This window comes from Heterodontus francisci, chromosome 32, assembly GCF_036365525.1.
Source record: "Heterodontus francisci isolate sHetFra1 chromosome 32, sHetFra1.hap1, whole genome shotgun sequence".
Classification (NCBI taxonomy): Eukaryota; Metazoa; Chordata; class Chondrichthyes; order Heterodontiformes; family Heterodontidae; genus Heterodontus; species Heterodontus francisci.
Window position 1 is genome coordinate 46,463,919 of NC_090402.1, and position 27,839 is coordinate 46,491,757.

The 27,839-nt window shown below is 44.0% G+C and overlaps 1 protein-coding gene across 2 annotated transcripts in view; it reads right to left on the bottom strand.

Annotated features, from left to right (window-relative positions):
* Positions 1 to 27,839, bottom strand: part of pnpla7b (patatin-like phospholipase domain containing 7b) — a 382,057-nt gene that overhangs the window by 27,514 nt on the left and 326,704 nt on the right. For both annotated transcript variants that reach the window (XM_068012742.1, XM_068012741.1), the window contains 4 exons: positions 27,221 to 27,290; positions 16,749 to 16,865; positions 15,399 to 15,547; positions 13,389 to 13,541 (listed from right to left, as the gene is read on the bottom strand). In XM_068012742.1, coding sequence (XP_067868843.1) covers positions 13,389 to 13,541; positions 15,399 to 15,547; positions 16,749 to 16,865; positions 27,221 to 27,290 — 489 coding nt within the window. The remainder of the gene's footprint in view (positions 1 to 13,388; positions 13,542 to 15,398; positions 15,548 to 16,748; positions 16,866 to 27,220; positions 27,291 to 27,839) is intronic.

Consider the following 27,839-nt stretch of genomic DNA (forward strand, 5'->3'; position numbering starts at 1 on the left):
ATAGCTGGGGTCCTAGCACCGATCCCTGCAGTACCCCACTAGTCACTGCCTGCCATTCGGAAAAAGACCCATTTATCCCTACTCTATGTTTCCTGTCCGCCAACCAATTTTCTATCCATTGCAATACACTACCCCCGTCCCATGCGCTTTAATTTTACATGCTAATCGCTCATGTGGGACTTTGTCGAAAGCCTTATCGAGTCATAGAGAGATACAGCAGGCCTTCGGCCAGAGTCTGTGCCAACCAACAACCACCCATTTATACTAATCCGACATTAATCCCATATTCCCTATCACATCCGCACCATTCTCCTACCACCTACCTACATTAGGGGCAATTTACAATGGCTAATTTACCTATCAACCTGCAAGTCTTTGGTTGTGGGAGGAAACCGGAGCACCCGGCAGAAACCCATGCAGTCACATGGAGAACTTGCAAACTCCGCACAGGCAGTACCCAGAACCGAGCCCGGGTCACTGGAGCTGTGAGGCTGCGGTGCTAACCACTGCGCCGCCCTTCTGAAAGTCCAAATAAACCACCTCCACTGGCTCCTCATCAACTCTACTAGTTACATCCTCAAAGAGTTCTAGTAGATTTGTCAAGCATGATTTCGTTTTCATAAATCCATGCTGACTCTGCCCAATTCTACCACTGATCTCTAAGTGCTCTGCTATAAAAATCTTTGATAATGGACTCTAGACTTTTCGCTACTACCGTCAGGCTGACTGGTCTACAATTCCCTGCTTTCTCTCTACCTCCCTTTTTAAATAGTGGGGTTACATTAGCTACCCTCTAATCTGTAGGAACTGTTCCAGAGTCTATAGAATCTTGGAAGATGACCACCAATGCATCCACTATTTCTAGGGCCACTTCCTTAGGTACTCTGGGATGCAGACCATCAGGCCCTGGGGATTTATCGGCCTTCAATCCCATCAAGTTCCCCAACACCATTTCTCTACTAATACCGATTTCCTGCAGTTCCTCTCTCTCACTAAACGCTGTGTTCCCCAACATTTCTGGTATATGTGTGTCCTCCTTTGTGAAGACAGAACCAAAGTATGCATTTAGTTGGTCAGCCATTTCTTTGTTCCCCATAATAAATTCCCCTGTTTCTGACTGTAAGGGACCTAAATTTGTCTTCACTAATCTTTTTCTCTTCACATACCTATAAAAGCTTTTATAGTCCGTTTTTATGTTCCCCGCAAGCTTGCTCTCGTACTCTATTTTCCCCTTCTTAATCAATCCCTTGGTCCTCCTTTTCTGAATTCTAAACTGCTCCAAATCGTCGGGTCTGTTGTTTTTCCTGGCAAATTTATATACCTCTTCCTTGGATCTAATGCTATCTCTAATTTCCCTTGTAAGCCATGGTTTGGCTACGTTTCCCCTTTTACTTTTGCGCCAGACAAGGATAAACAATTGTTGCAGTTCATCCATGCGCTCTTTAAATGTTTGCCATTGCCGATCCACCGTCATTCCTGTTAAGTAATGTTTCCCAATCCGTCATGGCCAACTCACGCCTCATACCTTCGTAGTTTATTTTACTAAGATTCAGGACCCTAGTCTCAAAATCAACTACATCACTCTCCATCTTGATCAATAATTCTATCATATTATGGTCGCTCGTCCCCAAGGGGTCTCGCACCACAAGATTGTCAATTATTCCTCTCTCATTACACAATACCCAGTCTAGGATGGCCTGTTCTCTAGTTGGTTCCTCAAAGTATTGGACCAGAAAACCATCCCATAAACACTCCAAGAATTCCTCCTCTACACTATTGTGACTAATTTGATTTGCTCAATCTATCTGCAGATTAAAGTCACCCATAATTACAGATGTTCCTTTATTAGAAGGATACCAGAACTGATGGGGTTATACCTAACAGGAAAGATTCAACAGACTCGGGCACTTTTTCTAGAAAAGAGAAGACTGAGGGGTGATCTGATAGAGGTCGTCAAGATTATGAAAAGGTTTGATAGAGTAGAAGTAGTTTCCACTTGTGGGCAAGACCAGGACATGGGACCATAAATATAAGATAGTCACCAATAATTCCAATCAGGAATTCAGGAGAAACATCTTTATCCAGAGAATGGTTAGAATGTGGAACTCACTACCACAAAAAGTCATTGAGGCAAATAGCATAGATGCATTCAAGGGAAAGCTAGATAAGCACGAGGGAGAAACGAATAGGAGGATATGTTGATGGGGGTTAGTTGAAGAAAGGGTAGGAGGACGTTCATGTGGCGGATAAACAGCAGCAGGGATGTGTAGGGCAAAATGGCCTGGTTTCTTTGGCCTCCTTGTCTCGAGAGACAATGGGTAAGCGCCTGGAGGTGGTCAGTGGCTTGTGAAGCAGCACCTGGAGTGGCTATAAAGGCCAACTCTAGAGTGATAGACTCTTCCACAGGTGCTACAGATAAAATTGGTTGTCGGGGCTGTTACACAGTTGGCTCTCCCCTTGCGCTTCTGTCTTTTTTCCTGCCAACTAAGTCTCTTCGACTCGCCACACTTTAGCCCCGCCTTCATGGCTGCCTGCCAGCTCTGGCAATCGCTGGCAACTGACTCCCACAACTTGTGATCAATGTCACAGGACTTCATGTCACGTTGGCAGACGTCTTTAAAGCGGAGACATGGACGGCGGTGGGTCTGATACCAGTGACGAGCTCGCTGTACAATGTGTCCTTGGGGATCCTGCCATCTTCCATGCGGCTCACATGGCCAAGCCATCTCAAGCGCCGCTGGCTCAGTAGGGTGTATATGCTGGGGATGTTGGCCGCCTCGAGGACTTCCTTGTGTTGGAGATACGGTCCTGCCACCTGATGCCAAGGATTCTCCGGAGACAGCGAAGATGGAATGAATTGAGACGTCGCTCTTGGCTGACATACGTTGTCCAGGCCCCGCTGCCATAGAGCAAGGTACTGAGGACACAGGCTTGAAACACTCGGACTTTTGTGTTCCGTGTCAGTGCGCCATGTTCCCACACTCTCTTGGCCAGTCTGGACATAGCAGTGGAAGCCTTTCCCATGCGCCTGTTGATTTCTGCATCGAGAGACAGGTTACTGGTGATAGTTGAGCCTAAGTAGGTGAACTCTTGAACCACTTTCAGAGCGTGGTCACCGATATTGATGGATGGAGCATTTCTAACATCCTGTCCCATGATGTTCGTTTTCTTGAGGCTGATGGTTAGGCCAAATTCGTTGCAGACAGCCGCAATCCGAAGGATGAATCTCTGCAGACACTCTTCTGTGTGAGATGTTAATGCAGCATCGTCAGCAAAGAGGAGTTCCCTGATGAGGACTTTCCGTACTTTGGTCTTTGCTCTTAGACGGGCAAGGTTGAACAGCCTGCCACCTGATCTTGTGCGGAGGAAAGTTCCTTCTTCTGAAGACTTGAACGCGTGCAAGAGCAGCAGGGAGGAGAAGATCCCAAACATTGTAGGTGCGAGAACACAGCTCTGTTTCACGCCACTCAGGATACGAAAGGGGTCTGATGAGACACTGCTATGCTGAATTGTGCCTTTCATATTGTCATGGAATGAGGTGATGATACTTAGTAGCTTTGGTGGGCATCCGATCTTCTCTAGTAGTCTGAAGAGACCACGTCTGCTGACGAGGTCAAAGGCTTTGGTGAGATCAATGAAAGCAACGTGGAGGAGCATCTGTTGTTCACGGCATTTCTCCTGTAGCTGGTGAAGGTAGAACAGCATGTCAATGGTGGATCTCTCTGCTTGAAAGCCACACTGTGCCTCAGGGTAGACACGCTCAGCCAGCTTCTGGAGCCTGTTTAAAATGACTCAAGCGAAGACTTTCCCTACTATGCTGAGCAGGGAGATTCCATGGTAGTTGTTGCAGTCACCGCGGTCACCCTTGTTCTTATACAGGGTGATGATATCGGCACAGCGCATGTCCTGTAGTACTGCTCCCTCATCCCAAAGCAGTTCATGTAGTGCTGAAAGTATAGCAGGCTTGGCACTCTTGATTATTTCAGGGGTAATGCCGTCCTTCGCAGAAGCCTTTCCGCTGGCTACAGAATCAATGGCATCACTGAATTCCGATTTTGATGGCTGTACGTCCAGCTCACCCATGACTGGCAGAGACTGGGCTGCATTGAGGGCGGTCTCAGTGACAACATTTTCCCTGGAGTACAGTTCTAGGTAGTGCTCCACCCAGCGGTCCATTTGCTTGCGTTGGTCAGTGATTGTGTCCCCTGATTTAGATTTGAGGGGGACAATCTTCCTGATGGTTGGCCCAAAAGTTCTCTTAATGCCATCATACATTCCTCTGATGTTTCCAGTGCCAGAGGCCAGCTGAATATGACTGCATAGGTGTTGTCAGTAGTCATTTGCGCAGCGCCTGGCTGTTCTTTGTGCAGCGCTTCTGGCTGCTTTAAGTGCTACGGATGTTAACTCGCTGGGGGCTTTCTTGTAGTTCAGCAGTGCAATGCGCTTAGCGGCTATGACAGGTTCCAGTTCTTCAAAGTGAGATTGAAACCAGTCTGCATTCCGCTTCACATGTTTGCAATAGATGGCGTCTCTGATGTGGGCCCACTTGGTCTCTACATCCCCTTTAAGAGTGTTTTGAAGAACTTTTTCAAGTGAATTTAGAAACTTATCTAACAGCTGTGGATGAGAAATTCTGCTAGTGTTGATGCACTGGCAGCCCTTCTGCTTGGAGTGATGCAGCTTCTTTGGTCTGAGTCTAACCTTGCTGCACACCAGGGAGTGGTCAGTGTCGCAGTCCGCACTGTGGAAGCTGCGTGTGATTTGAACGCTGTTTAAGGAGGCTCGCCTTGTGACGATGAGGTCCAGCTGGTGCCAACGACGTGATCTTGGATGCCTCCAAGAAACCTGGTGACAGGATTTAGTGTAAAAGAATGAGTTGGTGATGCAGAGGTTATGATAGGTACACAACTCAAGCAGTCTCTGTCCAATCTCATTCATCCTTCCAATGCCATAGCGCCCAAGGCAGGAGGGCCATGAGTCATGGTCGGCCCCAACCCTGGCATTAATGTTCCCCAGCGGGAACAGGTGTTCGGTATTGGGGATGCTACTAATGATATTATGGAGTTCCTCGTGGAACTAGTCTTTAGCTTTAGGTGGGGAGCAGAGTGTTGGAGCATAGATGCTGAGTAGGTGTACTGGACCAGAGGCAGTGAACAGTCAGATGGACAGTATGCGTTCCGAGCCATTTGAGGGAGGCTCTATCATGCTGAGCAAAGAGTTTCTGATGGCGAAGCCCACTCCATGCTGTCTTGGTTCTTCAGGATCCCTACCCTGCCAGTAGAAGATGTAGTCTTGCTCTCTTAGATATCCGCACGCAATGTCCACATTGAGTCTACTGAGCTCGTTGTTAATGATGGTGGTCTTCCAAGAATCGTTGATTTGTGTAAGGTCTTCCAACAGGCCAGGAGACAGAGTTCTGACGTTCCAGCTTGCAAACCGAAGGGCTGGTACCTTTCCTTTTTTTGCCGCGCTGTTTGGTGTGGTGTTACAGTCCACTTGTCAGGCAATGACCCTGAGCTCCAAGCACCCATTGAAGCAGGTGGACTGTGGCGGGACAGAACCTTACTGACCGGGGGCTGCCCGGTTTGAGGCGGGCAGTAGCTGTCCAGTGAGATGCAATGACCTTTACCACCGACAAAGGCAACCCGTGGTGCCCAATCTCTACGCCAATTGAGCTGGACTTATAAAGCGTAACTGCTGCCTTCCGTGTTGTTTCGGTCGCTGTGAGGCAACCATGGAGTGACCTCTCCATGGTGCATGCCTGGGCGGATGTATGGAGATTGTGAGGTTGTTCCCTTACATTCAAGGGAAAGCTAGATAAGCACATGAGGGAGAAATGAATAGGAGGATATGTTGATGGGGTTAGATGAAGAAAGGGTAGGAGGAAGCTCATATGGAGGATAAACAGCGGCAGGGATGTGTAGGGCCAAATGGCCTGGTTAAGAACATATAAAATAGGGGCAGGAGTAGGTCATAGAGTCAGAGTTATTTACGGCACAGGAGACCGCCATTCGGTCCACTGAGTCCTTGCCAGCCCTCTGTAGAGCAATCTAGTCAGTCCTATTCCCATAGCCCTGTACGCTTATTTCCTTTATGTGTCCATCCAATTTCCTTTTGAAATCACTGATTGTCTCTGCTTCTTGAACCCTCATAAGCAGTGAGTTCCAGGTCATTACTACTCGCTGCATAAAGAAGTTCATCCTCACATTCCCCCGGCGTCTCTTGCCCAAACCCTTACATCTGTGTCTCCGGATCCTTCCACCATCAGTTAATGGGAACAATTTTTCTTTGTATAGCTTATCGAAACCGGTCATAATCTTGTAAATCTCTACCAGATCTCCCCACAATCTCCTTTGCTCCAAGGAGAACAACCCCAGTTTCTCCAACCTAACCTTGTTGCTAAAATTCCTCATCACTGGAACCATTCTGGTAAATCTCCTCTGCAATCTCTCAAGGACCCTCACATCCCTTCGAAGGTGCGCTGACCAGAACTGGATGCAATACTCTAGTTGCGTCCTAACCAGAGCTTTATAAGGGTTCAGCATAACAAAGTACAGTACAGCACAGGAACGGGCCATTTGGCCCTCCAAGGCTGCGCCGATCTTGATGTCTGCCTAAACTAAAACCTTCTGCACTTCCAGGGACTGTATCCCTCTATTCCCATCCTATTCATGTATTTGTCAAGATGTCTCTTAAACGTCGCTATCGTAACTGCTTCCACCACCTCCCCCGGCAGCAAGTTCCAGGCACTCACCACCCTCTGTGTAAAGAACTTGCCTCGCACATCCCCTCTAAACTTTGCCCCTCTCACCTTAAACCTATGTTCCCTAGTAAATGACTCTTCCACCCTGGGAAAAAGCTTCCGACTATCCACTCTGTCCATGCCGCTCATAACTTCGTAAACCTCCATCATGTCGCCCTCCACCTCCGTCGTTCCAGTGAAAACAATCCGAGTTTATCCAACCTCTCCTCATAGCTAATGCCCTCCATACCAGGCAACATCCTGGTAAACCTCTTCTGTACCCTCTCCAAAGCCTCCACCTCCTTCTGGTAGTGTGGCGACCAGAATTGCACGCAATATTCTAAGTGTGGCCTTACTAAAGTTCTGTAGAGCTGCAGCATGACTTGCCAATTTTTATACTCTATGCCCTGACCGATGAAGGCAAGCATGCCGTATGCCTTCTTGATTACCTTATCCAACTGCGTTGCCACTTTGTGACCTGTGGACCTGTACGCCCAGATCTCTCTGCCTGTCAATACTCCTAAGGGTTCTGCCCCTTACTGTATACTTCCCACCTGCATTAGACCTTCCAAAATGCATTACCTCACATTTCCCCGGATTAAACTCCATCTGCCATTTCTCCGCCTAAGTCTCCAACCGATATATATCCTGCTGACAATCCTCATCATTATCCGCAACTCCACCAACCTTTGCGTCGTCCGCAAACTTACTAATCAGACCAGCTACATTTTCCTCCAAATCATTTATATATACTACAAACATCAAAGGTCCCAGCACTGATCCCTGCGGAACACCACTAGTCACATCCCTCCATTCAGAAAAGCACACTTCCACTGCTACCATCTGTCTTCTATGACCGAGCCAGTTCTGTATCCATCTTGTCAGCTCACCTCTGATCTCGTGTGACTTCACCTTTTGTACCAGTCTGCCATGAGGGACTTTGTCAAAGGCTTTACAGAAGTCCATATAGATAACATCCACTGCCCTTCCTTCATCAATCATCTTCGTCACTTCCTCAAAAAACTCAATCAAATTAATGAGACACAACCTCCCATTCAAAAAACCATGCTGCCTATCGCTAATAAGTTTGTTTGTTTCCAAACGGGAGTAAATCCTGTCCCGAAGAATCCTCTCTAATAATTACCCTACCACTGACGTAAGGTTCACCGGCCTATAATTTCCTGGATTATCCTTGCTACTCTTCTTAAACAAAGGAACAATATTGCCTATTCTCCAGTCCTCTGGAGAATAACTTCCCTGCTTTTGTACTCAATAGCTCTATTTCTGAAGCCCAAGATCCCATATACTTTTCTGATCTCTCAATATGTTCTGCCACCTTCAAAGATCTATGTACATGAACCCCCAAGTCCCTCTGTCCCTGTACACTCTTTAGAACTGTGTCATTAAGTCTAAATGACCTTTTCCCATCCCTTCTACCAAAATGCATCACCTCACATTTCTCTCTGAAATTCCATTTGCCACTTTTCTGTCCATTCTGCTAGTCTATCCATGTCCTGTTGCAGTCAATTTGCATCATCCACACTGTTTGCCACTCCTCCAAGTTTGGTATCGGCAAATTTTGAATTATTGCTCGATATTCTGAATTCCAAAGTTATCTATAAAAATCAAAAAACCAGTGGTCCTCCAGTTTAAAAATAACAATTTACCACGACTCGCTGTTTTCGGGCCTTCAGCCAATTTTTTATCCAAGCTGACACCAACCCTCCTATTCCATGAGCCTGAATTTTGTTAATCAGCCTTTTATGTGGAACTTTGACAAATGCTTTCTTAAAAAACCCATATAGACAACACCTACTGCACTCCCTTCATCAAAAATTCAATTAGATTATTTAAGCACGATCTGCCTTTCATAAATCTATGCTGGCTATCCTTAATTAGCTCAAACCTCACCAAGTGCCTGTTGATCTGGTCCCTGATTATTCTAAAACATTGCCTACCACTGACGTTAAATTGACTGACCTGTAGTTACTAGGACTGCCTTTACACCCTTTCTTGAATAAGTGTGTTACATTTGCCACTCTCCAATCCTCTGGCACCTCCCCCATAACTAGTCAAGATTATGTCAAGCCCTTCTGCTGTCTCCACACCCACCTCCTTTAGCAACCACGGATGTATGCCATCCGGATCAGGCGACTTATCCACTCTAAGCATAGCCAGCCTTTCCAGTACCTTCTCCCTCTCAATTTTCACCCCATCCATTATCTCTACCATCTCCGCTTCTAGCGATACTTTGTCTGCATCCTCTTCCTTAATAAACTCTGATACAAAGTACTCTTTACATATTCCAGCCTTGCCTTGTGCCTCTAAACATATATCACACTCTTTGTCCCTAATAGGCCCCACCCCGCCTCTTACTACCTGTTTACCGTTTGCACAGACGGTGGCATCGTGGTAATGTCACTGAACTGGTAATCCAGCAGCCCAAGCTAATGCCCTGGGGTCACAGGTTCAAATCCCAACATGGCAGCTGCTGAAATTTAAATTCAATTAAATAAAATCTGAAATTGAAAGCTAGTGTCAGTAATGGTGCCATAAAACTATCATTGATTGTTGCAAAAACCTATCTGGTTCACTAGTATCCATTAGGGAAGGAAATCTGCCTCCTTACTTGTTCTGGCCTACACATGTCTCCAGACCCACAGCAATGTGGCTGACCCTTACCTGCCCTCTGAAATGGCATAGCAAGCCACCCAGTTGTTAAGAGCAATTAGGGATGGGCAACAAATGCTGGACTTGCCAGCGACTTCCATATTCCATTAAAGAATCAGGCTGGTAGAAGGTTTTTGGTTCCCTTTAATGTTATCTGCCATTCTATGCTCATATTCTCTCTTTGCCGGTCTTATTTTCCTCTTCACTTCCCCTCTCAACTTATTGTATTTGACCTGGTTCTCACTTGAAGAGTTCATCGGACATGCATCACAACCCTCTTTTATTTGTTTCAGCATAATCTCTATATCCCTCGCCATCCAAGGAGCCCTGGCTTTCGTTCCCCTATCTTTCGCCCTTGTTGGAAAGTACCTAGCCTGTACCAGAAGCATCTCTTCCTTAAAGATTATCCATTGTTCCTTTACAGATCTTCCTGCCAGTCTTTGGTTCCATTTTACCCTGGCTAGATCCCTTCTCATCGCAAGAGCGAAGAAATTTCTCCTAATCTCAGTCCAAAATGGCCAACCCCATATTCTAAGACTGTGCCCCTAATTCTAGCCTCTCCAACCAGGGGAAACAGCCTCTCAGCATCTACCCTGTCAAGCCCTCTCAGAATATTACATGTTTCAATGTGATCACCTCTCATTCTTCCGAAGTCCAGAAAGTATATGCCTATTATACTCAATCTCTCTTCATGGGACAACCCACGAATCAATCTAGTGAACCTTCTTTGCACCACCTCTAATGCAAATGTATCCTTAAGTATGGAGACCAAAACTGTACACTATACTCCAGGTGTGGTCTCGCAAAAGCCTCGCACAATTGCAGAAAAACTTGTTTACTCTTATACTCTAACCCCTTCCCATTCCCCTAATTGCTTGTTGTACCCAACATATTAAATATTTGCATTTTGTATACAAGGCCACCCAAATCTCTCAGACACTAACATTTAATAGTTTCTCACCATTTAAGAAATATTGGGCATGAAACTGGTCCATGCTGGCAGCGCAAAACAGGCATGTAGCAAATCAGCAGCCAAGTTTCAAGTAGGCTGGTATTTATTTTCCATTGACTTGAAAAAGTGTTAAGATTTTTAATTTTAAACCAAGTAAAATCAACAATGAGTCTCCAAAGAGAGTCTAAAGTATTGCTCTGTGAACTTCAGTGGAAAGAAGATCGAGTCAGTGAAAAATCGGCTGTCAATTCACTACAAACCCATTTTGCGCTATTGGTGTTGACCAATTTCACGGGGTTATGTTTGCTACCTTCCAATGCACCGGGAACATTCCAAAATCTAGGGAATTCTGAAAGTTCACTATCCCTGCGACCACCTCTATTCTATTTTCTCCATCAATTTTTTGGTCGTCGTTTGCTGGTTTCTAAAACTCTCCCAATCCCCAGACTTACTACTCTTCTTGGCAACATTATAAGCCTCTTGTTTTAATCTAACAGTATCCTTAACCTCTTCAGTTTGCCAAGAATGGATTACTTTTCGCATTGGAATTTTGTTTCTCTATGGAGGGTGTACTTGTCGAAATTTATGAAATATTTCTTTTCATATTCGCCACTGCTTATCTACCATACCTTTTAACCTAATTTCCCAACTACCTTAGTTTCTGTGTTGTAAATACTTGGTAACTTTGTAAGTAAATCAGCACTCAAAAGACACGCGAAGCATGTTTTAGATGGTCAATTGTTTGCTTCATCAGTATGTTAAACATTTTTTTATTCATTCATGGGATGTGAGCATTGCTGACAAGGCCAGCATTTATTGTCCATCCCTCGTCCCCCTTGAGGTGAGGTAGTGTGCCACCTTCTTAAAAGGCTGCACTCTGCGTGGTGAAGGCACTCCCACAGTGCTTTTAGATAGGGAGTTCCAGGATTTTGACACAGGGACGATGATGGTGTGTGACTTGAAAGGGTATCTGGATGTGGTGATGTTCGGATCCATTTGCTGCCCTTGTCCATCTAGGTAATAGAGGTTGTGGTTTTGGAAGGTGCAGTCGAAGCTGCCTTGGCGAATTGCTGAGGTGCATCGTGTAGATAGTACACATTGCAACCAGAGTGTGCTGGTGGAGGAGGGAGTGAATGTTTAGGGTGCCAATCAAGCAGACTGTTTTGTCCTGGATATTGCTGAGCCCCTTGAGTGTTGTTAGAGCTGTGTTCATTCAGGCAAGTGGAGAGTATTCCATCAAACTTCTGACTTAAGACTTGTATATGGCGGAAAGACTTTGGGGAGTTAGGTGGTGAGGCACTCACCACAGAATACCAAGCCTTTAACTTGCTCTTGTAGCCACAGTATTTACGTGCACAGTGCAGTTACTTTTCTGGTCAAGTGACCCCCAAGATGTTGGATGGTGGGGGATTCAACAATGGTAATGTCATTGAATGTCAAGGGGAAGTGGTTAGATTCTCTCTTGTTTGAGATGGTTATTGCCTGGCACTTGAGTGGTGCGAATGTTATTTGTCGCTTAGCAGCCCAAGCCTGAACGTTGTTCAGGTACAGACTGCTTCATTACCTGAGGAGTTGTGAATGGAACTGAACACTGTGGAATCATGAGTGAACATTCCCACTTCTGACCTTATGATGAAAGGAAGATCATTGATGAAGCATCTGAAGATGGTTGGGCCTAGGACACTACCTTGAGAAACTCTAGCAGTGATGTCCTGAAGCTTGAGATGAATAGTCTCCCACAACCATAATCATATTCCTTTGTGCTAGGTATGACTCCAGTCTGTGGAGTTTTCCAAGATTCCCACTGACTTCAATTTTACTAGGGCTCCTTGATGCCACACTCGGTCAAAAGCTACCTTGTTGTCAAGGTAGCCACTCTCACCTAATCTCTGGAATTCAGCTCTTTTGTCCATGTTCGGACCAAGGTTATAATGAGATCTGGAACTAAGTGGTCCTGGTGGCACCCAAACAGAGCATCAGTGAGCAGGTTATTGATGAGAAACTGCCTCCTGATAGGACTGTCACTGACAACTTCTATCATTTCCACCAGATTGAAAATAGACTGACGGGGCAATAATTGGCTGAATTGAATTTGTCCTGCTTTTTTACGGACAGGACACACCTGAGCAATTTTCCACTTTGTCGGAAGTGTTGTAGCTATACTATAACAGCTTAACTAGAGGTGTGTCTAGTTCTGGAACAGAAGTCTCCAGCATCACAGCAGCGATGTTGCTCGGGCCCACATCCTTTGCTGTATCCAGTATGCTCAACTGTTTCTTGATATCACGTGGAGTGAATCGAACTGGTTAGAGACTAGGATCTGTGATGCTGGGGACTTCAGGAAGAGGCCAAGATGAATCATGTAATCGGCACTTCTGGCTAAAGAAGGTTGCAAATGCTTCAGCCTTGTCTTTTGCACTCGTGTTGGGCTATAGCATGCAGGTTCTGCTGTCTAGCATGCAGGTAGTTCGGCGTTGTAGCTTCACCAGGTTAGCACCTCATTTTTAGGCATACCTGGTCCTGTTCCTGGCATGCTCTTCTACACTGTTCATTGACCCAGGGTTGGTTTCCTGGCTCGATGGTAATGGTAGAGTAGGAATATTCCAAGCCAGGTTACAGAATGTCATGGAATACAATTCTGCTGATGTTGATAGCCTACGGTATCTCATGATGCTTTGAGCTGCTAGAAATGTTCTGAATCTACCCTACTTAGCACTGTGGTAGTGCCACACAGCACGATGGAGGGTATACTCAGTGTAAAAGCAGGACTGCAGCTCCACAAGATCTCTGGGTGGGGGAACTCCTACCAATACTGTCATGGACAGATCCATCTGCAACAGGTAGATTGGTGAGGACAAGACCAAGTAGGTTGCTCCCTCTTGTTGGCTCCCTCACCAGCTGCATGTCTTTTGACAGATAATTAACTATCAGTTGCAATTACACAAAGAGCAATGAGCTAGTTGGTCCTCTTGGACCCTAACCAAAGATTCAAACAAAATCAGCTGAGAACAGAACTCCACTTACTGCAATTTCATTAAATTTGCCAAACTCCAGTGTTCCGTAGCGGTCAATAGGTGGTCGAATGTACTCGCAATAGTCGCTGTTCTTCACCACCTCCAGCTGCCGTACACAGCAGACATAAGCAAGGCGAGTTTGGATCTCTGCCATGCCTAAAACCTGCAGTAATAACAGAATGTCATACATCACTGTGTGAATGAGAGAAGTCAAGTGATACTACAGCAGATGATGCTCACTGCTGCAATATAATAATCGTCATTGTTTAAAGTTATGAAAGGATGCAGATAGTAACAGAAAAAGCTGGCAATGTTCAGATTACAGTTTCTCTCTCCACAGATGCTGCCCCATCTGCTGACTGTTTCTAGCATTTTCTGTTCTTATTTCAGATTGCCAGCTTCTGCAATATTTTGCTTTTGTTGTAGATAGAAGCAGACTCTTTCCAATTATTGAGGGGTCAAGAATACGTGGCCACAAATACAAGATTAAATGCAACGTTTTGGCATAACTAGAAGATTGGCTAGCTAAGAGAGTAGGCAAAAATGGGTCATTTTCTGGGGGGCAAGATGTAACAAGTGGTGTGCCTCGGGGATTAGTGCTGGGGCCCCAACTTTTTACAATTTATATAAATAGCGTGGATGAAGGGACGGAAGGTATGGTTGCTAAATTAGCTGATGACACAAAGACAGGTAGGAAAGTAAGTTATGAAGGGGATATAAGGAGGTTACAAAGGATAGGTTAAGTGAGTGGGCAAAGATCTGGCAAGTAGGGTATAATGTGGGAAAATGTGAAATTGTCCATCTTGGCAGGAATAAAAAAAAAGCATATTATCCAAGTGGTGAGAGATTGCAGAGTTCTGAGATGCAGAGGCATCTGGGAGTCCTAGTGCATGAATCGCAAAGGTTAGTATGCAGGTTCAGCAAGTAATCAGGTAAGCTAAATAGAATGTTATCATTTATTGCGAGGGGAATTGAATACAGAAGTAGGGAGGTTATGCTTCAACTATACAAGGCATTGGTGAGACCACATCTGGAGTACTGTGTACAGTATTGGTCTCCTTATTTAAGGAAGGATGTAAATGCATTGAAAGCAGTTGAGAAGAGGTTTAATAGACTAATACCTGGAATGGGCGGGTTCTCTTATGAGGAAAGATTGGACAGGCGAGGCTTGTATCTGCTGGAGTTTAGAACAGTAGAAGAGTAAGAGGCAACTTGGTTGAAACATATAAGATCCTGAGGGGTCTTGACAGGATGGATGTGGAAAACCATTCAATAAAGGGCCGAGTAGCCTACTCCTGCTCCTAATTCGTATGCTGCTAAAACCATCATCCATGCCTTTGTCATCTCTAGACTTGACTATGCCAACGCACTCCTGGCTGGCCTCCCACATTCTACCCTCTGTAAATGTGAGGTCATGAGAAAAATCTGTGCTCCCATGTCGTTATCCGTTCACGCATCACCCCTCTGCTCGCTTACGTGCAATGGATCCCAGTTAAGCAATACCTTAAGTTTAACATTCTCATCCTAGTTTTTATATCCCTCCATGGCCTTGCACCTTCCTCTGTCTAGAATATCCTCCAGTACCACAAGCCTCCAAGATATCTACGCTCCTCTAATTCTGGCCTCTTGAGCATCCCCGATTTTAATTGCTCCAACATTGGTGGCCCTACCTAGGCCCTAAGCTCTGGAATTCCCTCCCTAAACCTCTCCACCTCTCTTACCTCCTTTTAGATGCTCCTTAAAATCCACTTTGTTTGACCAAGCTTTTGGCCATCTGCCCCAAGTCTTATATGGCTTGGTGTCCAATTTCCCTTTACAATGCTCCTGTGAAGCGCCTTGGGATGTTTTAATACGTTAAAGGTGCTATATAAATGTAAGTTGTTGCTGTTGCAGATGTCATTGCTCGTTTGATCCTATTTGCCATGCTAAATACATGCCATTCCACTAAACATCCCCTGCGCCACCACCCACCTCATTCACAAGGCTGTCAATGGTCCCACACAGTTTTTCTGTTATTTACCTTCACTTTTGCTGCCCAAGGATTAAAGCGTTTCCACAACAACCACCAGCCAGATAGGGAGTCCCCATAATTTGTCAGATCTGTTTCATCCTGGCTGCCGACATCAATCGCTATCACAACCTTTGCACCCATAGACCGGGCGACATCAGCTGTGAAGAAAAGAAAGTCAAGTGAGCTTCAGTGGAGACAAAACCGTTCAACCTTGGAAAACCAGTCTCCTGACTGACAGTGAGCGGCACGCAGCCCTGCAGGAAATGACAAGATCTTCTGACCTCTCCAACTGGACAAAACTGCCATCTATTTGTGGAAAGATAAAGTTGGAGAACAACCAAACTCAGGGACAATTCGCAGTCTGGCCCATACTCCACATATAAAAGATGTCAATGTCATACTACCACATGGAGACCACAATAACCATGCTGCGATGCTATCCACTTCAGTAAGCAATGCTCGGCCCCCTTGGCAAGAAATTGGAGAGACTAGAAAAGCTGGGATTATTCTCCTTAAAGCAGAGAAGGCTAAGGGAATAATTGGATAGCATGATGGGGTGAGTGGCCTCCTCTTGCACTAAGATTTTATACTGCAGACTGACTTGCCCCGATGTAGGAGCCAGCTGCACATGCTGTAAACTAATGATGCTTTGACAGGCTAATGAATCTGCTGAGCAGGTAGTCTGATTGGCTACTAATGAAAAACAAATTGATTACATTTTGGTCCTTTTTCTGCTCGAGGGGGAGGGATAAACAGTTCTGCTCTGGATCACTGCCCAGTGATTCCTACTAGACAATGTGAATACCAGGTGAGGGCAGGATTAAGCTGGGCTGTGGCAGACACCCTGCCCCATCAAGTTAAATAACTGCTGTCACACACTCTCGAAGGCCACAGATGAAGAATGGCTATCTAGGCAAGGTGCAACATGCAACTGCTGGGGTTAATATGTTAATTGCAAAGTGAGTATTTAATTGTATTCAGGTGGTGGATATTAACTGGGGATTCATTTGAGCTCCTATAAATAGGAACAGACTGAATCTGTGGTTGTTGGATTTGGAAGAGCATGTTTGTAATGTGTATCTCTGTAAATAAAAGCTTATAAATGTGTAAAGGTTAGGCTCTAGTTTTTCCTTCACCTGGCTATCTGCAATAGAATGGAATAAAGTTGGCGAAAGAAAAATTCAACCACTGTTAAACAAAATATAACCTTAGGCGGCCTGGACACATTACACTTCAGAAAAAAAAACTTAATTGGCTGCAAAGAGCTTTGCAACATTCTGCACTCATGAAGAGTGTGTTATGCAAATACAATTCTATCTTTCTCTTTCCAAAGCTTTAACAAACAGACCTGCAACCTACCTGGCAGGTTGTTGATATATCCTCCATCCATGAGCAGGTGACCATCCTTTGGATCACAAAGAGGAGGTAGATAACTCGACAAGGACATACTGGCCCGACAGTATCGCCACAGAGAACCTGTAATGAGTATAATGCACTCACAATAATTAATAACACTCCTGTATGGCAAGAGAGAAAGTACAGTGAAGCTTGGCAGGATCTCACCTACTGTAAGGATAGAATCAATATTCCTACATTAATGATGCTAAATCCACCATACAGGGGTATACAACACTAATTTATGTAACATACTTAAAAAAAAAATAGAAGTGAGGCTTTCACAGTGGGACAGCAAGGCTGGAATTCTGAAATAAAAACAGAAAATCTTTGAAATACACAGAAGGTAAAAAAAATAACTGAGTGTGATTCAAAACTGGCTCAACCTCCCCCACTCGAGTACATAATCCAGACCGACACTCCAGTGCAATACTGAGGGAGTGCTGCACTGTCAGAGATGCCATCTTTCAGATATAACAGTAAACCAAGGCTATGTCTACCCTCTCAAATGGATGCAAAAGATCCTATGGCACTATTCAAAGAAGAGCAGGAGAGTTCTCCCGGGTGTTCTGACCATTATATATCCCTGAACTAACACCATGAAGAAAACCAAATCATCTGTTCATTATCTCATTGCGGTTTGTGGGACTTTGCTGTGCATAATTTGGCTGCCACATTTCCATTACAGCAGTGACTGCACTTCTGCGGTAAAAACGGATCTGGGTGTCCTCGTACATGAATCACAAAAAGTTATTGTGCAGATACAGCACAAAATTAGGAAGGCAAATGGAATCTTGGCCTTTATTGCAAGGGGGTTGGAGTATAAAAGTAGGGAAGTCTTGCTACAGCTGTACAGGGCATTGGTGAGACTGCACCAAGAGTACTGCATACAGTTTTGGTTTCCTTATTCAAGGAGGGATATACTTGCATTGGAGGCAGTTCAGACAAGGTTCACTAGGTTGATTCCTGGGATGAAGGGGTTGTTTTATGAGGAAAGGTTGAGCAGATTGGGCCTATATTCATTGGAGTTTAGATTGAAACATAGAAGATTTTAGGGAGCTTGACAGAGTAGATGCTAAGAGGATGGTTCCCCTCATGGGGGAATCTAGAACTAGAGGGTACAGTTTCAGAATAAGGGGTATCCCATTTAAGATGGCAATCTGAGGGTCGTTAATCGTTGGAATTCTCTACCTCATAGAGCAGTGGAGGCTGGGTCATTGAATGCACTCAAAGCTGAGCTGGACAGATTTTTGATCTTCAAGGGAATCGAGGGTTATGAGGAAAGTGGGGTTGAGGGCACGATCGGATCAGCCATGATCTTACTGAATGGTGGAGCAGGCTCGAGGGGCTGAATGGCCTATCCCTGCTTTTATTTCTTATGTTGTATTCAAAAATTACTTTATTTGATGTCAAAAGCTTTGGGATTGACTGAGGTTGCGAAAGGCACTGTATAAATGCAAGTCTTTTGTTGTAAGGAAAGGTCTTATTTGAAATGTTAACCTTCTTCCAAGTACCACTTGGCATGCAGCTCCGACAATTCTGTTTGTATTTCCCACAATTTAAGTATTGCTCTGTCACGTTTTGCCGAGGAATCAGTGCAGAATGGGAATCTTCATATAAAGGTGAGAGCACCTCACGCCTAATTGTACTCTGAGGCTGTCTGCTGGTTTCGGTCTAATACCCATAAATTCAGCAATGTGTCAAACTTTACTGTGGAGTTGCTTGGGAGGGGACGGGGGTGGGAGGAGGAGGAAAAAAAAGCTCAAATTCCCACTTGTGATCAGTATCCAAGGACCCTGCCTAGCAAGTGCAGGATCAGCTCAGCTAGTGTTGCACTCTTTGTGAGAACAGCCTGCCAACACTCAGTGCCTGGGCCTGCACGTGAAGAATGGCCAGGCGAGTTAAGTAACAGAGCACTGTGAGCCACGGAAGCTCAGTAAGAGGTCAACACCTGCTGGTGAGGAATGAAAAAAGGTTTCAAACAAAACATGAAACAGGCTCTCCATAGGTAGATATTGGAGTAATATAACACTGGAGCAACCATCTGCATTTGTCAGATGTCAAAGTGTCACCCTGGGTAGGTCAAAATTAAGCAGCAAATTTATCCCAAATAGGTTTCACACTGAGAATGAAATAAAAGTTCCTGACAAACTCTGTGTGCCACAGTAAACTGGACACACTGTCCCTAAACTAATACAACAGCAAAATACTGCAGATGCAGAAATTTGAAACACAAACAAAAAATGCTGGAAATACGCAGCATCTGTGGAGAGAAAAACAGAGCTAACGTTTCAGGCCGTGACCTTTCTTCAGAACTGGCAAAAGTTAGAAATGTTGTATGTTTTGAGCAAGTGAAATGGCGGGGTGGGGGAATGAATAATAAAAGGGAAGGTCTGTTAAAAGGGTGGAGGGCAGCAAAGATTAAATGACAGCAGGTTTCATAGTTCAAAGCCAAGTGAAGAAACAAAAGGTGTGTCTGTACACTACATTCGTTGCTCACATTGTGGTCTCCTCTACATTAGGGAGGGCAAATGCAGACTGGGTGACTGTTTTGCCAAACACTTCCATTCAGTCGCAAGTGTGACCCCAAGCTTCCTATCACTTGCCATTTCAATTCTCTACCTTGCTTCCACTCTGACCTTTCTGTCCTTGGCCTGGTATATATAGTGTTCCAATGAAGCTCAACATAAGCTCGAACGAGAGCACCTCATCTTTCGACTGGGCACTTTACAGCCTTCTAGACTCAACACTGAGTTCAATAATTTTAGGTCATAACCTCTGTCCCCATTATTTTTCTTATTTCATTTTTTGTTGTTGGTTCAATTCCCCTTCCCCCCACTCATCACTCCACCTAGTTTCTTTCTTTTTGTTGAGATGGCTGCTATTCAGCTATTTACTCCTCATCTAGACACATCTTTTGTTTCACTTGGCTTTGTACCATGAAACGTTTTGTAATCTCTCCTGGCTTCCACTTTAGTACAGACCTACCCTTTTGTTGTTCTTCCCCCTCCCCCCCACCTTTTACTTGCTCAAAACCTATTACATTTCTAACTTTTGCCAGTTCTGATGAAAGGTCATGACCTAAAATGTTAACTATTTTTCTCTCCACAGATACTGCCTGACCTGAGTATTTCTAGCATTTTCTGTTTTTGCGAACTGCCCCTAAAGCCAATCTATTTTCGTGCATTGTCCCAGAGGGACAATTAAGAAGTAACATGCAATGAGCGTTAGTGTAGAAAGTGAGCTCCTGCCTAGTAAGTTCTGCACTTTTATCTCTTCCCAACAGTCACTTTGTTCTAACTGCAGCAATGTGACTGCAGGCACTTGTCAATTAGGCTGATTTGCTTGTGAAATGTAATTATGGCCTGCATGTTGATTGTAAACTAATTTGGCATTCAGTATAATCGTTATAAGAATACACAATTAGTAATGCTGATGAGTTTAAATGGCAGATGAAATTCAATATAGCAAAGCGTGGGGTTGTTCATTTTGGCAAACGAAGTAAGGAGGGAACTTATTCCTTGGAAGGGAATAAACCCAATGGAATAGAAGAGCAAATAGGTCTGGGAATACAGGTAAATAAATCTGTACAAGACAATCAAGACAAACTGATAGAGCCATAAAAAGTGCAAACAAAGATAAGGCTGGTCAGTCAGATCCATGGACTTGTTGCTTTTTTCTTGTTCAAATTGTTATATAGTCTCAAGTTAAGCTACAACGATGCTGTAGACTCCTCGTCTAGCAAGGATTCTTGGCCACTACAATGTTACGTTTTCATTACTCTTAGTTAATATTGTTGTACTTAAGGAAAATGTAAGACACTTTAAACAAGACATAAAATAAAGTTATACATTGGTGCAGTGTTCATGAGGCAACATCTCAGAGAAGTATTTTGAGAAGCCTACAATGGGGAATTCCTTACCATAAGCTGTACCTTTTTAATGCATCAATTAATTTTTAAAAAGTCGTCCTTTCAGAGTTGCCGTATGTTAATCAAAGGTTATCGGGGGTAGATGGGAGTGTGGAATTCGAGACATAAACAGATCAGCCATGATCTTACTGAATGACAGAGCAGATTCGAGGGACCAAATGGCCTACTTCTACTCCTAACTCGTATGTTCATATGTTCCTGTGGCACCCTGTAGAACAATAGCAGCTGAAGCAGCGGAGACACATACTGTGGGCTTGGCATCAACCAAGAATCGCTCTGTAGAGTGCACTTGCTGTGATTAGTTTATTCCCTGCTCTCCTCCAGTCACTGCAACTGAACATTTCACAAGAAAGCTAAGCACAGAAGATCACAAAGACCACTCCTGGTGAGTGAGCCATGCTTGAGGTGACTTTCCTCCCTTTACAACAGCACCTAGCCTCAGATTGGCACCTCGCATAGACACAATAAGCAAGTTTGGAAAGCTGTAGGGTAGGGTATGGGGTGGTGGTGGGGGGGGGGGGGGGGGGAAGAGATTGCAAGAAAGAGAAACTATGTGCCCCCTTTCGACTCTGTGATTGAACGCAGTAAGTACCAGGCTACCTGTAAGATGGTAACCATTAACTGATTCAAAGTTCTACTGCATCCTCAAAAGGTTGGATGAAACCACTCTGTTCCCTTCCTCATATTTAGAGCAAAAAGTCCAAAGCAAACTGAACTCACTCAGGTATAACAGACAGAAGGACCAGATGTTCACTACTTTTTGTCTTGGGCTTTTGTTTCACAAACATCTGCCAGAAAAATATCACTGCACACTTGAGATGCTGGATAACAAAAGAGGGTCAAAGAAAGATCATATGTAGTGGTTTCCTTTGAAGAATTAACAAGCAGTGTAAAGTACCATGAACAGTGAATGCTATACAGGTAGCTTTTTAACCATATTTTGAAAATGTTGTATTAGCTAAGGCTGAGAGTAAATTGGACAACGAGCTCACTACAGAAGCTGAAAATTCACATGGTTCAAGTGAGAGATTAGAAAAAAATCTATTCTTCCCACAGGATAGTGGATATATGGAATAGATTCCCAGAGAATCAGTTGGTTGACATCAGGTGCCACCTTTAAAAGGGAACCGGATTCATTCCTTTTGGGAGGCGCTTGAAGGTTTTTAAAGACATTAAAAACACTGTTTGATTCTTTTTCCAAGGGAGGTAGAGGAAGGTAGTGATTCAACAGGTGGTGGTGTGGGAGGCAAGGCAATGATTATTCTATCATTTACATGGTGTCTAGCTGGAATATAGTTGATTGGAATGCTGCTTTCGCACCCCAGGCTTTGCAATGTTATTATTTTCTACATTAGGTACAGCCTGCCTTGTTCCCCACACGTCCAACATCTACATGCGAATAAGTATGTATTAAAATAAAAATGGAAAATGGTGGAAATACACAGTAGGCCTGTCAGCTTCTATAAAGAGAAGCATTTCTGGTGTGTAACAATCCTTTGAATATCCTGATGAAGAGTTTACATCCAAAGCATTAACCCAGCCTTTAATTGTCCAGATCCTGATAGACCCATCAGGGGTGAAACTGGACATCGGTGGGGAAGCAAAACAGATGGAATCACATTGGATGCCCATTATAAGATATGTCAAATATTCTGCTCCATTGAAGTAAATGGAACTGAATATTGGGCGGGACATCGGTCAGGTGACCACTGCAATTATGCCTGTTATGCATCCTAACCCATGTCCAATTGCACCCCAAAATGTATTTCGGCCATTTTTTGTTTGCAGTTCAGATATCCAACATTTTTTGTGTTTTTTAAAATTATACTGTTTGATGCTGAGGAAGAATCCTGGGCATGAGAGCAGATGATGGGACGACTAACCTGAAGAGTATGCTCAGGACTTGTTGGTCCGCCACTTTCATGGAGCTTTCAGAAACCAATCAGCCAAATATAACGAAACGATCTCCTTGTCTGAGGAAGATTGCCACTGAAGAGTACTTTGAGAGACTCTTTAATCCTGATTTGAAAGTACTTGTCCTTGCAGTGTATGGGTGCCAGCCAGTCTCTGGATGTATTAACTGCAACATCTTGAGTTTGTTTAGACTGAAGAAGCTCAAGAACCTCTGGTTCTTGGTAAAATGAAGACCACTAAAGTATTAGTAGTAGAATCACGAGTTGTCTGAAGATAAAGGATGTTTCCCTATGACTTTGGAAAAGAGAAGCTGCACTTGTATAGAGAAATCTCCTTAGGAGGAGGTCTATCTGATTGCCATGAGGAAAAATGTTCCTAATTCCAGGACAGCTCCTGTAAAATAGAGGGAATCGCCTTCCTCCACAACCATTTGACAAGACAAGGTTGCATTTGTCTGTAAAAGGTGTCAGCCGTGGCTCAGTTGGTAGCACTCTCACCTCTGAGTCAGAAGATTGCAGGTTGAATTTCCACTCCAGGACTTGAGCACAAAAATCTAGCCTAAAACTCCAGCATATAGTAAGGGAGTGCTGCACTGTCACAGATACTGTCCTTTGGTTAAGACATTAAACCGAGACCCCGTCTGCCTCTCAGATAGACATAAAAGACCACATGGCACTATTTCCAAGAAGAGCAGGGGCGTTATTCCCGGTGTACTGGGCAATATTTATCTCTCAAACATCACAAAGCAGATTATCTACTCAACACGCTGCTGTTTGTGGGAGCTTGGTGTGTGCAAATTGCCTGCTGCGGTTCCTGCATTACAACAGTGACTACACTTCAAAAATATTTCACTGGCTGTGAAGCACTTTGAGACATCCAGTGGTCGTGAAACTTGCTATATAAACGCAAGTCTTTCTTTTCTTTTCAAAATTCACCACGTCCACACCAATATGAGGAGGAGCTAGGGTACACTGCTGCAGCAAGGGGAATGCAACAGAAATACACTGGGCCACCCAATGAATATGAGATAAAACTTTTAAAGGGGCAGTGTCCCAAAGCTTTTGCTCCTCCTTGGGTGATGTCCCGTTCAGTTTTACGAATAAAAGCAATGTGCTCATTGGTTTTTGAGAATTTGGCACCAGTTAACTGAAGTGGAGAGGAGCATTTCTCCCAGAAATGTCTAGTTGAATGGGTTTGCTTGTGCCCAACATCACAGAGAATGCTTGGGATTCAAAGCTCCTTTGGGTTGAACACCTTGACAATTCAAAAACTGGAAAGAGAAGTGGGTTTGAAACTGCAGGCCAGGAGGGGCTTCAAAAGAAATAGTCTTGCTGGGCAGGGCGGGGAGTTGAACAGCATGAGATCCAAAGCGATGGGGCAATGATCTGAGAAACCGAGCACGTGAGAACAATTAAAAAAAAACACCCAGTGACAAGGAGCTTTCTCAAATTTGTTTCTACTAAGTTTTCCCTCGGAGGTCAGGTTTGCTTCCACTGGCACAGGTGCTGGAAACAAATTGGATCAACTGCACGATTTGTAATGAGAGGGGAGCAATCAATTGCTTTGCTTCATTGACAGAACACTAAAATCACAGAAGAAAAAAGACAAATAAAACCAGGAGGACAAGTTGGAGCATCAAAATAGCATGTTATGGTTTTGATTTGTTAGAAACAGGTCACTGCCAATGTACTCAATCTTTAAAATATAGTCAAGGTTTCCATTTTCTGGCTACACTCAGATTAGAGGAAAAGGTTTGCTTTATTACAGTGTCAAACAGGCACAGAGTTATCGAGGATCCTTCCAAAACCCCATGTTTTACAATTGAGACATTGGCAGGGAATATCAAAATCTGGATTATAAGTCAATAATTTATTACCCCTTATGCAATTGTGGAGAGACACAAATAATGCTGCACATTACTGAGGAGTGTCCCCTCTACAGACTAAGTGGTGGACTAATCACTTTAAATTCAGCAAATGAGGAGGCTATCGCTTGGATCCAGGGATTTGCATTCACTAAATAAAATAATGCAAATTAACAATTCGTATAGTGCCTTTAATATAATAAAACATCTTAAGGCCTTTATAAGCATTAACAAAATTTGACACCGAGCCACAGAAAGGAGATATTAGATCAGAATGTTCTTTTAAAATTAGCTTTTCTTCGCTCAAATTCTTTTTTCTCCTTATTTCTTTCAAAGCGCTGGGCTATTATTTTTTCAAGGGTCGATGGTGATTCAAACTATTCTACCATGTGAACTGAGACAGTACAGTTTGGCAGGCTATTCAAACTATGTGGATGTCATATTTGGGCTTGATCCCGTCTTCACTTGATACTGCAAGAATGCTCTTTTTAGGAGATGTCACTGGTTATTGACCAGGAGCATGAACCATGGCTGATTCCTCCCCCTCCTCACACCCAGGAACGTCCAGGGCAGTGGCCCAACTTCTGGTTGGCTGAGATCAGTCAGCTCAGAACAGGCTGAGCATCAAACCAGATTGGTGGGGGTCAGTGCATTTACCAACTGAGACACTTGGGACAACAGCTGAAAACTCCTTCTGTAAACATTACACAGACACCTTTACAGCAGCCACACTTTGTAAATTTTAGAAAGCTGTCTTTGTTTGAAAGCGGCTTAGAAGAACTACACAGGAATGAAATTAAGTTTGCAATTACTTACCTGAACCTGGTCCAATCAAACTCATGTTGCTCACCAATTATCAGCCCATGCACATTGGGACTGCAACTATTACAGACATCACATACAACATCACCACAAAGAAACTGCACCTATCCTAGGATGCTGATGTATGTTGGTGTTTTATAGTAACTGGTTCACCTTGCTGACAAAGTCACAACACCCGTAAGCTCAGGTACTGACACTAGATGAAAGCATCAAGGTATGGCCATAAGAATTTATTATAATGCCCCTTGTGTTGGAAAAGCATCTGAGATCCTCAAATAGCTTCCTGAGCCCCCAGCATCTGTGACAGAATGGATAAATGGTTTGGGGGTGGGGAGGGAAAAGTATCAAGGTCATGATCGATCAGACATTGCACAGACCTCACCTTTATGACCATGGATAGGCTTCATTTGAGGAATATCAGAAGCAATGAGGAAGATTAGTAAGATTAAACTCGATGCAATTATAAACCAGAGGTGCACAGTGTCAGAATAGCCTGCAATTATGTTCACCTCCATATAATATAATTCACAAATGATGGAACTTACACTGAAAGTGATGGAATCTCAAATTCAAACACTAATTTCTGCATTTTTATTACAAGTAGAAATGAGTTTGGAATTAAGACTTGGTTGTTGTGTTTCCTTCATTACCACAGTGACTACACTTCAAAAGTACTTAATTGGCTGTAAAGCGACTTTGGGACAGCCCAAGGTTGTGTAAGGTGCTATAGAAATGCAAGTTACTTTCTCTAATTCCCTTAAAAAAAAATTATGATCTCCACTTCAACAGTGGTTTGTGGCTGAGAATGAAGTTCCGTGTACCTCTGGCCTATGTGGAGTTAGGTCACAGATCAGCTATGATCTCACTGAATGGCGAAACAGGCTCGAGGAGCTAAATAGCCTATTCCAGTTCCTATGTTCCTCAGCCAGAGTGGAAATTATGGCTACTACAAATGGTCACAAAGTTATTGAGCTGGGATAGAGTCCCAAAGGGAATAAGACTCTGATACAGTCTGCTATTTACTGAATGCATTGTTGTATTTACTGCACAACAATGACCCCTTTGTGTAAAGCAGGATCAGTGGAAACCTGTGTGTCAGTCACGGGAAGTATGTGTGTCACTGGGGACTTGGAAGAACAACAGAAACTTGGAGGGGTTGTGGGGGGACTATACACTTCAATGAGTGACTTATAAGGGAATTTCAAATAAAATGCTACATTTCACAGAATTTAAGTAACATAAAATCATAAAGGCTTTCAATGAAAATGAACATTTTCCTACAACATTTTTAGCAGGGAATGCGCCAACGTGATCAGATTTGCAACAGTGTACAGGTATCAACTAGCTCAAGACCACCAGTGGCGGCAGTGGCTAGCACCGCAGCCTCACAGCTCCAGCGACCCGGGTTCGGTTCTGGATACTGCCTGTGCAGAGTTTGCAAGTTCTCCCTGTAACCACGTGAGTTTCCTCCAGATGCTCCAATTTCCTCCCACATGTCAAAGACTTGCAGGTTGATAGGTAAATTGGCCACTGTAAAAATTGCCCCTAGTGTAGGTAGGTGTTAGGAAAATTGAGGGAAGGTGGGAGGGTGGGAGGTGAGAGGGAAAAAATGGGATTAATGTAGGATTAGTATAAATGGGTGGTTGATGGTCGGCACGGACTCGTTGGGCCGAAGGGCCTGTTTCGGTGATCTATGACTCTATGACCACCAGCTCCCAAATCATTTGAGGTGGGGTTGCCAAAATGAGTATTTACTCCCTTCCATGCTGCGCGCTGGGTTTAAAACCTCCTTGGTTGGCGATTCGAGAGCACAGCCCTGGTCAGTTGGCCAATATTATTCACTGGTCTCAGAAACTAGGCGCCCCTGCTGCGGGCATGGAAGGTCAAATGTCAAGGTGCACTCACCGTCTGTATGAACCCGCATTGTGGACGCAGTTATATCTGTGGTGATGTTGAAGTAAGGAATCCACAGGTCCTGAAAAGTAAACACAGTGCATCAGTTCAGTGAATAGAAGGCCAACACAACCCCTTGATCAAATCTCTGCCCTCAATAAACAATTCCATTTTATTAGGAAAAATACTACACATGGAGGGAGATTGGGGGTTGCGGGGAGGAGGTGAGAGGAAAACAGAATGATTATCCAGAGAGGCGAGAAGGTGGAACTTGCTACTACAAGTAGTAGTTGAGGCAAATAGCACATTTAAGGGGAAGTTATTTAAGTACACAAGGGAGAAAGAAATGGAAGGATATGTTGATAGAGTGAGATGAAGTAAATGTAGTGGGAGGAAGCTTGTGTGGGGAGCAGAAACACTGGCATGGGCCGAATGGCCTGTTTTCGTGCTGTATTTCTATGCAATTCTTCCTTAAAAGCATCCAGACAGATCCTTACATAAAGATACAGAATATTTTGTCTCAAATCTACATGTCTGACTGATGCTGGATTTTCTCATGCCAGAAACCTTTGACTGACAATAAGGTTAACGCTGCTGACTTGTTCCCAGGCCAATGCCCTTCTGAAATAGG